This window comes from Cnephaeus nilssonii (genome assembly GCF_951640355.1).
Source record: "Cnephaeus nilssonii genome assembly, chromosome: 7".
Classification (NCBI taxonomy): Eukaryota; Metazoa; Chordata; class Mammalia; order Chiroptera; family Vespertilionidae; genus Cnephaeus; species Cnephaeus nilssonii.
This window is the reverse complement of record NC_137078.1, coordinates 99,728,740-99,740,966: the sequence shown is the minus strand read 5'-3', so window position 1 is coordinate 99,740,966 and position 12,227 is coordinate 99,728,740. Positions and strand designations below refer to the sequence as shown.

The 12,227-nt window shown below is 66.2% G+C and overlaps 1 protein-coding gene across 6 annotated transcripts in view; it reads left to right on the top strand.

Annotated features, from left to right (window-relative positions):
* The window catches only part of CAMTA1 (calmodulin binding transcription activator 1), a 675,317-nt gene that overhangs the window by 587,216 nt on the left and 75,874 nt on the right, over positions 1 to 12,227 (top strand). For all 6 annotated transcript variants that reach the window (XM_079777254.1, XM_079777251.1, XM_079777253.1 and 3 more), the window contains 3 exons: positions 2,124 to 2,264; positions 3,773 to 5,613; positions 9,660 to 9,786. In XM_079777254.1, the coding sequence (XP_079633380.1) occupies positions 2,124 to 2,264; positions 3,773 to 5,613; positions 9,660 to 9,786 (2,109 nt within the window). The remainder of the gene's footprint in view (positions 1 to 2,123; positions 2,265 to 3,772; positions 5,614 to 9,659; positions 9,787 to 12,227) is intronic.

Below are 12,227 nucleotides of genomic sequence, written 5' to 3'. Positions count from 1 at the left end.
GGGGAGGCCCTCGAGGCCTGCGCTCTGTCCCCACACCCGGCCCCGGGTTCTCGCCTATGGAATGAGGAGTCTGGGGAAGGTTCTCAGCCAAGGGGCCCAGGACCTGGGGACAGGCCAGGGGCCCCGACCTCACCCCTGCCTCCACCAGGCCCCCTCTGCTGTCACCTGCCTTCCATGTCGGATTTCCCGGCGAAGGTTTATTGGAGTAAAGGGCTCCGTAGCTGTGATGAGGTTTACAAGCCCAGCCTGGGCCTTCCCTTCTAGCTGCCGGGGGCGAGGCGGCTGAGCCAGCAGGAGCCCGGGCCTCCTGGGCTGCTGAACTCCCCGAGGGAGCCCAAGACCGAGGCTGCCCGCCTGAGGAAAGGTGGGTGGTAAAACCACCACCACCCCCTGGATGTGCCTATCCATAGCGCTCTGAACAGGCGCACACAACTGTACCCCAGATCCAGGCTGCTCGGTGAGCTTGGGGCAGAAGCCATCAGCACACCCACTCCCCTTGATGACCTGCTGGGATCCAAGAGCCGCAGGACAGGACCGTGGGTCCCAGTGCCAATGAAGGTGCTGGAGGCCAAGCCCCGTGGGCGCCAGAAGGGCCTCTTCAGGGTGGCACGGAGGGCAAGGACCGCGAGCAAGCGGCGGGCAGGCGCAGAGGGAAAGCAGCATCCGCAAGGGATCCTGGCAGATCCCAGCCCTCACTCATGGGGTTTTCTTTGCAAAACCACTGACGTTCTCCATCCAGGTGCGGACAGAGAGCAGGGGCACGCGGTACACGCCCTGGAGCTCTCCCCCTGCCCGCTGCCCGCTGCCCGCTGCCCGCGTGCAAAGGCTGAGCATCTGTGATTGCACAGCAAGCACCCCCGTTGCCATAGCACCAGCCAGCCGCCGAGGCTGGCATTTCGTGCTGGGAGTCACCATCATCACCGTGAACGGCTGTGACAACAGCGGCTCTTTGTTGGGGACACATGACATGCCGGGGTGGTGGATCAATCAGGTTTCCTCCGCATCAGCATGCCAGGCAGATACGACTAGATTCCCATTGTACGGATGAGCACACTGAGGCTGAGAGGTTTGGCGGCTTGCTCAGATTCACACAGCAAGACTGAAATCTGGGCTCCACTCCGGTGTGCGTTTGACTGGGCTCCGCCCCTGTGTAGACGGTCTCCTTGTACATCTGTGTCCCGGAGTCCCTCACAGACAAGGGCAGGAGCCGTGAGCTGCGACCGCTCTTCCCCCGGGTCCCTGTGAGAGAAGCTCAGCCAGAGGAGAAAGAATGTTCTCGCAGCCGCAAAGCCATTGCCTCTCCCTGGCGTGACCTGGGCCCTGCTCCTCCTCCCAGACCACCTGCTCCCAGCGTCCCCTTCTCAGCAGCCGGGGTCCCTCCTGGAGCCCGGCTGTGGATTCACTGCCTCCAGAGCTGGCTCCCAGAGCCTCCAGCGCTGGGCTATGCCGGGCCCCACCTGCCACCCGGGCCTGGCCACCTCCCGGCCGGGTGGGCGTGAGCCGCAGCCAGTCCACACACTCAGCGGGCGAGTCGGTTTATTTTCGGGTTCCGGCCCATCCTGCCAAGCCGGTGGGGAGACAGCCCTCGGCCATGCGGGTGCCACTCAAGGAGCGCTGAGCCGTCCAGGTGGCCAGTCATCTGTGGGCACCCACTGCCCAGGCCAGGTGGGCCCTGCGGTCCTGTCCCCTCAGCCCCTCGAGGCCGCGAAGTCAGGTGGGAAGAAAGCGCTGCCCTGGGGCAGGTCCTGCCCAGCACGCTGCTGCGACCCCGCCTGACCTCCCCTCTGGGTCCCCACGACCTACAGTCCAGGGGGGTCCTTTCTCTCCCGCTCAGGGCCCCGTGACGAGCCACCTGTGCACTTGCACTTGGGGAGACCGGAGCAGATCCCTAGGCAGCCATTCCCGGCTGCATCCGAGGGGAAGGAGGGAGGGGGCAGAGGGGAGCAGGGAGCCCCGGGAGGGGGGGTTAGCGGGCAGCCTGGGCTCCCCCTGACCTCCTCCTGTATCCCTAGAGCCAGCCTCCCAGCAGCGAGGGGAGGGGCTGAGCTCTGAGAGGGCCTGGCTCCCACCCTCCCCGCCCTCCCCTGCACCCCGCGGCCTCTGACCCGCCCTGTCTCCCCCAGTCCACGGCATCAAGTGGACCTGCAGCAACGGCAACAGCAGCTCGGGCTTCTCCGTGGAGCAGCTGGTGCAGCAGATCCTCGACAGCCACCAGACCAAGCCCCAGCCGCGGACCCACAACTGCCTGTGCGCCGGCGGCTTGGGTGAGCGGGGCGGGCGCAGGGGGCAGGCGGGCACCACGGGCCGAGGGGCTCTGCCGAGCAGCGGCACGGCTCTCCTCCTCAGGGGTCACCGTGATGGCCAGTGAGGGGAGGGGTCAGCCCGGGCTCAGGCAACAGCACGGCCCCCAGGCCAGACTCAGCCTCATCCTGTCCACCCGCCGGCGGGCGGCCCACTTTGGGCAGAGACAGCCGTTCCCTGGGGGTGGGGGCAGCAGAGTTGGGGTGCATGGGGATTTGGCTCCAGGCCTCTGTCCCCCCCACCACAGTGCCCTCCAGGCCTCCAGTGCCCTTGGGCCACGACAGCAGGGGGCCCAGGTCCTGGGCACGGGGCCAGCCCTGCTTCCCGGGACCAGTCCTGAGTCAATGGCCACTCAAGCCAAACGGCTGTCTTTAACCCCGTCTCCGCCAAGAGCGTCCAGGGCCCGCACTCCATCCCGGGGTCTGTTCCCGGTCACAGCGTTGGCTCTTCGAGGTGTGCGTCCCGCTCCCTGCGCTGCCTGAGGAGATATTCCCGTTAGCGGCCACCTCGCTTCCCGCCACGTCTACCTGCATTGAGGGATTTAGGGATCAAGGTGACGAGGCTGCGACAGGATTTGGGGGGCGGGGATTCACCCTTTTATAGAAGCAAACTGACCCTTACCAGACGGGATGGAAATGAGGGTGGAGTGTGAGAGAAAAGCATCCTGGGGTCCTGGCGGGCGTGAGCCCTGACCCTCTGGGGCTCGGACGCCCGTGCGGCTTTTCCGTCTCTGCCACTGAGCCGGGCGGGGGCTCCGTCCTTGCTGCGTTTTAGAAGGCGTTTGCCCCACAAAGAGCTGAGGACCGGTCCAGCCAGCTGAACAGAGATGGTGGCCCCAAATACCTTGCGGCCCCCAGAGCGAAGTCTGGGCCCCCCTTTGGCCTTGGGGCCTGGGAGCGATCCAGAGAGCACACCTGGCTCTCGGGTCCCCTCCACCTCTGGCTGCCGGTCCCAGGGGGCTCCCTGCCGCCTGGAGGAGAGAGGCTCCCTGCAATGCTGCCCGGCCTGCGGGCATGGACGCTTCCAGGGGGTGGAGAGAGGGACCAGGCCACCGCCCGGCTGAGCCCCGCCGGCGAGAGCCTGGCAGGGAAGGCAGCTGCTCCGAGGGCGGGAGGGTCTCCCTGGAGAACGGTCTTCTCCGTCCTCTCCTCCCCGCCCCCCGTGGTCGGGGCACTGCTGTCATATTTGCAAAGTGAACGGAGGAAAAGGGGCCTGGTGTGGAGGGTGGTGACCAGGGCACATGAGAGCCTGGGGCCGGGGGTCAGGAGGCCCCAATCCTGAGTGGCTGCTACACACCAGCCCCAGGGGCTCGGGGGCTCCCAGGAGGGGCTCTGCCAGGTGCCAGCTGCTCGGAGACAGAGTCTGCTGCAGCCCAGCTCTGACACTCTCTTTGTGTGCGTGTGTGCGTGCGCACGTGTGTGTGCGTGTGTGTGGCATGCGTGTGTGCGTGCTGTGCCTCTGACCTCTCCAGGAGCGGGCAGCAGCGTGCATCACAAGTGCAACAGTGCCAAACACCGCATCATCTCGCCGAAGGTGGAGCCGCGGACGGGGGGCTACGGCGGCCACGCGGAGGTGCAGCACAATGACGTGTCGGAGGGCAAGCAGGAGCACGGCCACGGCAAGGGCTCGGGCCGCGAGAAGAGGAACGGCAAGGTGGCCAAGCCCGTGCTGCTGCACCAGAGCAGCACCGAGGTCTCGTCCACCAACCAGGTGGAGGTGCCCGACACCACCCAGAGCTCCCCCGTGTCCATCAGCAGCGGCCTCAACAGCGACCCCGACATGGCGGACAGCCCCGTGGTCACCGGCGTGTCCAGCATGGCGGTGGCCTCCGTGATGGGGAGCCTGTCCCAGAGCGCCACGGTCTTCATGTCCGAGGTCACCAACGAGGCCGTGTACACCATGTCCCCCACCGCCGGCCCCAACCACCACCTCCTCTCGCCCGACGCCTCGCAGGGCCTGGTCCTGGCCATGAGCTCCGACGGCCACAAGTTCGCCTTCCCCACCCCGGGCGGCTCGGACAGCCTGTCCATGCTGCCCTCCAACGTCTCCGAGGAGCTGGTCCTCTCCACCACCCTGGACGGCGGCCGGAAGATTCCAGAAACCACCATGAACTTTGACCCCGACTGTTTCCTCAACAACCCAAAGCAGGGCCAGACGTACGGGGGCGGGGGCCTGAAGGCCGAGATGGTCAGCGCCGGCGTCCGGCACTCGCCTCCCGTGGAGAGGGCCTTCAGCTTCACCACCGTCCTCGCCAAGGAGATCAAGACGGAGGACACCTCCTTCGAGCAGCAGATGGCCAAAGAAGCGTACTCCTCGTCGGCCGCCGCGGCCGGCTCCCTCAGCCTGAGCGCGGGCCCCGGCCTGCTGCCGTCGGGCGGCGGCCTGAGCCCCAGCACCACCCTGGAGCAGATGGACTTCAGCGCCATCGACTCCAACAAGGACTACGCATCCAGCTTCAGCCAGACGGGCCACAGCCCCCACATCCACCAGACCCCCTCCCCCAGCTTCTTCCTGCAGGACGCCAGCAAGCCCCTCCCCCTCGAGCAGAGCGCCCACAGCAGCCTGAGCGACTCCGGGGGCGCCTTCGTGATGCCCACGGTGAAAACGGAGGCCTCCTCGCAGACCAGCTCCTGCAGCGGCCACGTGGAGACACGGGTCGAGCCCACCTCCTCCCTCCACCTCATGCAGTTCCAGGCCAGCTTCCAGGCCATGGCTGCCGAAGGGGAGGTCACCATGGAGACTTCGCAGGTGGCCGAAGGGGGCGAGGGCCTGATCAAGTCCGGGGAGCTGCAGGCCTGCGGCTCGGAGCACTACCTGCAGCCCGAGACCCCCGGGGTGATCCGCAGCACGGGCGGCGTCCCCCTCCTCCCGGGGAACGTGGTGCAGGGACTGTACCCCGTGGCCCAGCCCGGCCTCGGCAACGCCTCCAACATGGAGCTCAGCCTGGACCACTTTGACATCTCCTTCAGCAACCAGTTCTCCGACCTGATCAACGACTTCATCTCCGTGGAGGGGGGCAGCGGCACCATCTACGGGCACCAGCTGGTGTCGGGGGACGGCGCGGCGCTCTCGCAGTCGGAGGACGGGGCCCGCGCCCCCTTCGCCCAGGCCGAGATGTGCATCCCCTGCTGCAGCCCCCAGCAGGGCAGCCTGCAGCTCAGCGGCGCCGAGGGCGGGGCCGGCACCATGGCCTACATGCACGTCGCCGAGGTGGTCTCGGCCGCCTCGGCCCAGGGCACCCTGGGGATGCTGCAGCAGAGCGGACGGGTGTTCATGGTGACCGACTATTCCCCGGAGTGGTCCTACCCGGAGGTAAGTGGCCGCTGCCATCTCCTCCCCATCACCCATCATCTCACCTGCTCACCCCCCACTCCCCCCACCCCCCCATCCCACATGGAGCTGAGGGAGCTCATTTGCATGTGGCTTTCCAGACCACAGAGGCCAGCTGGCCCCTCCCAGGTCACCTGAAATACCTCCCCTCCTCAGCCCGGTGCTCAGTCTCCATCACAGCCTGTAGCTTTAAGCCAGGGGTCTCCGCGGAGCAGTCCGCTGTCACCTGGCTTGTGTGTTAAGATTCCACCTATATTTTGCTTTGCTTTGGGGGAGGCTCCTAGAGCTGGAAAAGACCATTTGAAAGTCAGAATCATAGATCAGCCATATCCGCTGCTCACGAGTCGCTAAACAAAAGGACACAAAGCAAAAACCACCTCCCAACAAATGAAGAGGGAGGGCCCAGCTTCTGAACAGGCTTCTGTGAGACTTGCTTGGTTCAATCGGACCTTGGCAAAATCAAAGGCATGTTCTATGACCCCAGGACTCCCCCTCCCCCGCCCCCCGGCCCCCGCCCCCGGAGCCCAGAGCTGCAGGAAACCCGTGGGCCACGGCGGCACGTGCTTCAGGAAGCGACCTTGGCCTTCTCTCCAGCTAGAATGACACAGGAAGGGGAGATGCCCCAGCCTTCCGCTCGCTGCACCCCGGGGCGCACCCCTCCACTCCTCCCAGCCCACCGGCCGGGTGCTCGGGGCCCAGATTGGCCCTTTCTCCCAGTTGGTGGATGCTCGTGGCTCCCCTGGTGCCACTGCCACGTTCCCTCGATGTCAGGGGGAGGGGGCTGCTGCCCGGACAAGGAAAGGATGCTCTCGCAAGACCCTGACCCTCCTGGGCTCCCTGAGCTAAGGCAGGGACGCAGACCTCCTCCGGCCGGGCAGTGAGGGATGCTGGCCACGGCCCAGGCACCTTCCAGACCCAGACGCTGGCAGGGGATCCTGGGACGATGCCCACCCAGTTCAGGACTGGGTGCTGGGTGCCCTGAGAGGTAACGCACCCCTCAGAGCTGGCACCTGCTGCCGAGTCTCCCGCAGGCTCTGGTGAGGGGACAGTGTTGCCGGGCACGTCTCGGGGGCACGCTTAGGTGTAAAGTCTGGCTCTGCCATACTTGGCCTCTCTGTGACTCAGTTTCCTCACCTGTAAGATGGGGATGTAACAGCACCTGCCTCGGGCGTGGTGCCAGGAGTGCTTGGTGAAGCCTTTGGCCCGTAGTATGTCATCAGTGAATAGTGGTCCGTCCTCGGCCACAGTGCTCTATCCAGGCCCTCCTGCCTCGGCCGTGAAAAGAGGCTGCTCATTGGTTGACCCCGTACGACCTTGGCGGGGTCCCCTGGACTGTGGGCCTCAGTGTCACAGACTAGGCCAGGAGGCTCACACCTGCTCCGCCCCCTTCCTTTGTGGCAAAGCTGAGATGAAATCCGTGTGCCCGTGCCCCCAGCTCCCAGGCGCCACATCAGCCAGCTGATGGCCCCGCCTCTGGACGGGAGTGGAAATACGGCCGGCGTCCAGTCAGAGCAGCTTCCGCCCCTGCGCTGCGTGTGCAGGGCGTTAATATCCTCGGGCGTCCAGGGGCAGCTGCCCTGTGTGGTGAGGGGTCTGGATTCCAGGCCTGGCCCACGCAGCACCTGTGTCTTCTGTCCACCTCCCACACTGCCCCCCTCAAGACTCTAGAAGGTTCCAGCTGGTTTCCCTTGCTGTGGCTCAGGGTGACTCCCTCAGTGACACTGATCTCAGTGGCACCGTCCCAGCACCCACCACGTTCCCCAGGATGAAAGGTCAGCTCAGCCCAGCAGCTTGGCCCCCACCCCCCAGGCCCATGGGGCTGAGAGAGCAATTCCGAGGGAGCAGGAAGGAGACCAGGCCTGGGCTGCCCGGAGGTCAGGGCTGGGAGCGCTGGCTTTAGGTCTGGCTCAGAGGCCTGGCCCCTGGGCATCAGGTCCCTGGGACACTCTGAGGCTCCCTGGAGCCTGAGTCCTGCGGGAGCTGAAGGGCGGGAGGGGGAGACCTCTTCCCTGGTCTCCCCAGGGCCTCAGCCGGGGCGTGCAGGTCCTGGGCCAGTCCAGGCCCGCACTCAGGCCTCCTTGGCCCACGGGCCTTGGCAGGGGCCTTAGGGCGGGCCCTCAGCAGGCCTGGCCTCCCCTCGGTTCTGCCCCTGAGTCCCAGCCTGCAGATCCATGCAGTTCAGCCGCTGGCCACCAGAGGGCGGCACGGGAACAGGAACCTCGCGGAGGGAGCATCTGCCCTAGTTTCCCAGCAGCCCTGGGCGATTACAGCTGCTGGGAACAAAAGCAGCTCAGATTCAATGTGTTTTGGTAAATGCACAGAAACCACCCGATGTGGCTGAGTGGAGAGACCTCCGCGGGGGCCCCAGGAGCGCTACCCTCCCACAGTCCCCCGTGGGCAGCTGGGGGCCCCCCTCCTGGGTTCTCCCGCAGGAGACACCCCCTCCTCTGCTGACCTCCCCTCCCCTCCCTCACAACCCCCTGGCTGGCATGCTCACCCCTCCCCTGCTCCACCGGCCAGAGGCCTGCTGGCTGACAGCGTCAGAACCCCGGTTCTAGCCAGGCTCCAGAGGGGTCTGTGCTGAGACACCCAGGCCTGGGACACCTCCCAGTCTGTAAATAGGGGGTCAGGTGCACCCACTTTGCAGGAACGCCAAGGCTGGGGCCACCTTGCTGTCTCAGAGGGTCCCCCCTCCCACAGGCAGCTCCCACTTCTGTGTTCTGTTCTCTTCACCTCCAGCTGCAGGCAGCCACACGCACACACATGCATGCATACACACACACACACACACACACACACACACACACACATGCAAACACACGGGAGGTGCCCCTGGGCCTCAGGATCTGCCCTAGGTGCATCAGAAATCTGGGTCCTTTATTTCAGGACTCCCAGGACACAGCGACCTCAGTGGCACTTGCTGCTCCCTCCCCTCCCCCAAGCCCTCTGTGTCACCTCCCTTCACCCACTCCTGCGGCACCAGGCAGGGGAGGACGCAATTAGAGCCTTCAGGCGCCTGCGTCACAGCAGCTCAGCGCAGCAGGGCGAGGGTTGCCATGGAAACCATCCCCTGAACCGAAGGATGCTGAGCCCCTCCTGCGCGGTTGCCATGGAGAAGGCCCTGGTTCGCGGTTGCCATGGAGAAGGCCCTGGCTCCGCAGTGCTTTCTGCAGCCCTTTGTCCCCCGCAGCGGCCCTGGCTTCCGGCCGGCAGCTGTGGATGCTGTTATTTTCCTCTTCCTTTCTCCTCACGTGGTCACCGTGGCCTTTTGAAGCCACTGCTCTTTCACTTCCCAGGAACCAGGAGGTCGGCCCCCTGAGCTGGCCTCGTGCTGCCAGGCATCCCAGAGTCAGACTCTGCCTGGGGGACGGGCACCTGCCCAGCCGCACCCACTCCCAGCCCGCCCCTCCCACAGAGCCCCCCTCTGCCTGTGGGACCACAGCTCTGCGCCAAGGGAAGCCAGGCCAGGGGCCCTGGAGACCAGGAGCCACCAGAGAGGCTGGGCCGCCGGCCTGAGAACACGGCCACGGCGCCTCCCGCTTTGGGCTCCTGTGCTCTCTCCACTGCCCTCCAGACTGCGGTTGCCTCGCTGTAAAGTGCCGTCTCCAAAGCCAGACCTGCCCCCCTGGGCGATCCCCACCAGACCTGGGTCCTGGGCCCTCGCCTTGCCACCAGGCATCAGTCTCCGCAGGACACTGAGGTGCTCAGGCCTCCTCCAGACCCGAGCCTCCCGCAGTCTGCCCACAGCCCGAGACAGACCCGGCCCCTTCCCTGTCCTCCCCTGCCTTCCAGGGGTCCACCAGGCCGGTTCCCAGGGGCTTCAGGGCTGCAAAGGTTAGAAAACTCTGCTCCTTCTGCTGGAACCGACGTTACGCAGGAGGGGTCAGGGGTCAGCACTGCCGGCCCAAGCCGGATGCCAGCTGAGGAAGCGAGGAGCACGGGGGCCCCGAGGGACCAGGGCTTCCCCACAGAGGGTGCGTCCCTCGTCCCTCAGCAGCTGACGCTGTCCCGCTGTCTGTCCCCTCCAGGGAGGAGTGAAGGTTCTCATCACAGGCCCGTGGCAAGAAGCCAGCAATAACTACAGCTGCCTGTTCGACCAGATCTCAGTGCCTGCGTCCCTCATTCAGCCCGGCGTGCTGCGCTGCTACTGCCCAGGTGAGAGGGGGCCTGGGCCACGGGGCACCCTGAGCGAGCTGAGCCATCGCTCCGGGCCTCACCCCCTCAGGTGTGAACAAGTGGGTCCCGGATGTGCTGTTATAACGGCCTCCATTCCGCTCATGGGCCCCGTATGGGACAGGGACAGGGACAGGCGGGGACTCTGGGCGATGAGGGGCCGGTGCACCCAGACTGGCCGCAGCGGAAGCTCTAACCTCCCAGCCCTGACGGGTTGCGGGAGCTGGTGGGAGCTGGGCAGGTGGAGGCCCCACAGGAGCTGCGTGAGGTCAGAGGTCGCCTCTGCAGCACACGGACCTCTCTCCTGTGCGCTCACGGCCCAAGCCAACCGGATAAGAGAGCCCAGGCCGTGGGTGCACAGGGCGAGCCCCCTGGGGCGCAGAGCAGTCAGAGGCCTGGTGGGCGATGGGGGAGGGGATGTCAAACTCAGACCAATTCACACAAGCTCCTTGGGAGTTTGAAGAGGGCATCTACCCACCCAGGGCCCCGGAGAAGGTGCCGGCACGGAATTTGCTCCCGGGTTCAGGGACGGGAGCCCCCAGGGCTGTCCTCGGGGTTCATCACCATCTGCTGAGCTGGTGACCCGCCGGACCGTGCGTCCTCACCGCCTCCCCAGGGGCCTGTCAGCCCCACGCGGGCGGGGTCTGTCGTTCTCGGTCACCGAGTCCCCCACGGCTGCAAAGGGGCCCCCCAGCAGGGCACGTGATTTGTGCAGGCGCCTGTCTAGAGCTCAGGCTTTCTGTCCCCGGGGCTGGTGCTGGGACCACCCTTGGCTGGCCCCTCCCACACCGGTCGCCCCAGGGATGACCGGTCCCACTTTCCCAGGCAGTGACCCGAGACACAGGGAGGCGGGTGGCAAGGGCGGAGGCCCTCCCCGTGCCATCTGAAGCCGGGGGCTCACAAAGGAGAGGGCGCTCTCTGCAGAGGAGGCGGGTGGGGAAGAGAGGTGGGGGTGGGGTCCCGGGGCAGCGCCGGCTGGTGCCAGGTGCCAGTTTCCACCGGGGAGGGGGAGGGGGGGCAGAGTCTCCTTCTCTCCATCTCCCCGGGCAGCTCCGTGCTGGCTCACAAACTCAGCCTCCACTCGAACCCACCACCTCCTTCACCAGCCGACCCAGGGGACCAGGCTCTGCCGGCTCTGCCGGCCCTGCCCCCGCCGACTGCCTGGCTGTCTCCCGAGGACCCACTCAGCCCCTTGGCTCCCGGCAGCCCTGCCCGGCCTGAGTCGGCCTTCACAGCGGGCCCTGTGCGGAGTGTCCCAGCCCTGCCGGGAGGAGGGTGCAGGGGGCCCGGGGAGAGGGTGGCGTGTTGTTAAACTGCCCACTTATCACCTGCTGCCGGGACAGGACTGGCCTGGCCTATAAATAGCCCCACCTCCTATACCTGGGCCCTGCCTGGCGGGGGACCCAGACCTAAGTTATCTGACCCTCAAAAAACAACACAACAACTGTTCTTTGCGTGCCCTCTGGACGGTGCGCAGGCCCGGGCTGGCCGATCCTGGGCTGGGGCTGGGTCGGACCAGCCGGTCCCGCCCTGTGGCTAGTCAGTGGTTGACCTCTCTCAGCCTCAGTTTCTGCATCTTTCAACCCTGCCCAGCGGGTGAGCGTGCAGGTACGGCAGCCCCGAAGCACCTGGCTCACGCTCAGCACCCGCATGTCCACGACGGGGCCTCTACACTTGCTCACGGGGGGCGGGGGGGGACCGAGGACCGGGCCCAGCGGGCAGTCCTCCTGGCCCCTGAGCACGTCTGAGTCCCCGAGCCGGCTGGCAGCCTGTGCCGGCCTCCGCCGCCTGGACTTCTAACAGCCTGCCACTCAGACCAACGGACACCGAGCGACGAGAGCCACAGCCTCAGAGGCCGACAGAGCGGGCCCTGCGGCTGGAGCCCCGTCCTGCTCGACAGCCGAGCACAGACAGGGGGATCCTGGGACACCTCGCTTTGAGGCCCACACTGAAGCATGCCACTCTGTCAGACAGCTCTGACTGCACTCATTCATTCATTCATTCATTCATTTCTTCACTCACCAAATACTTTGCCAGCTACCGGGTAGGTGCCTGAAACGGAGCAGAGCGTAGAGTCAGACGTGAACCCTGACCCTGACCGGGGGGACGGTGCTGGCTGCTTTGGGGGTCAGCCCTGGGTCTCCCAAGGGCTTGAGGAAGGGGAGCTGAGCTTGAAGAAGGAACATGTGAAGCCAGAACCCAGCCAGCCCCACTGAAAAGCGGGGCTCCGAGGCCTGAGCACACGCCGGCGCCTGCGGGGCTGGGAGTGCCGGGGGAAGAGGGCACCGGGAGGGGGGGGCACCGCCCACCAGCCTGGCACACCTGCCCGAGCCAAATGGGGGAGGGGAGTCCACCCTGACCTCGGACACGGTACTTCCGGCCGCTCCCGCCGCTGGGCTCAGCAGACACCCAGCGTGGGCTCT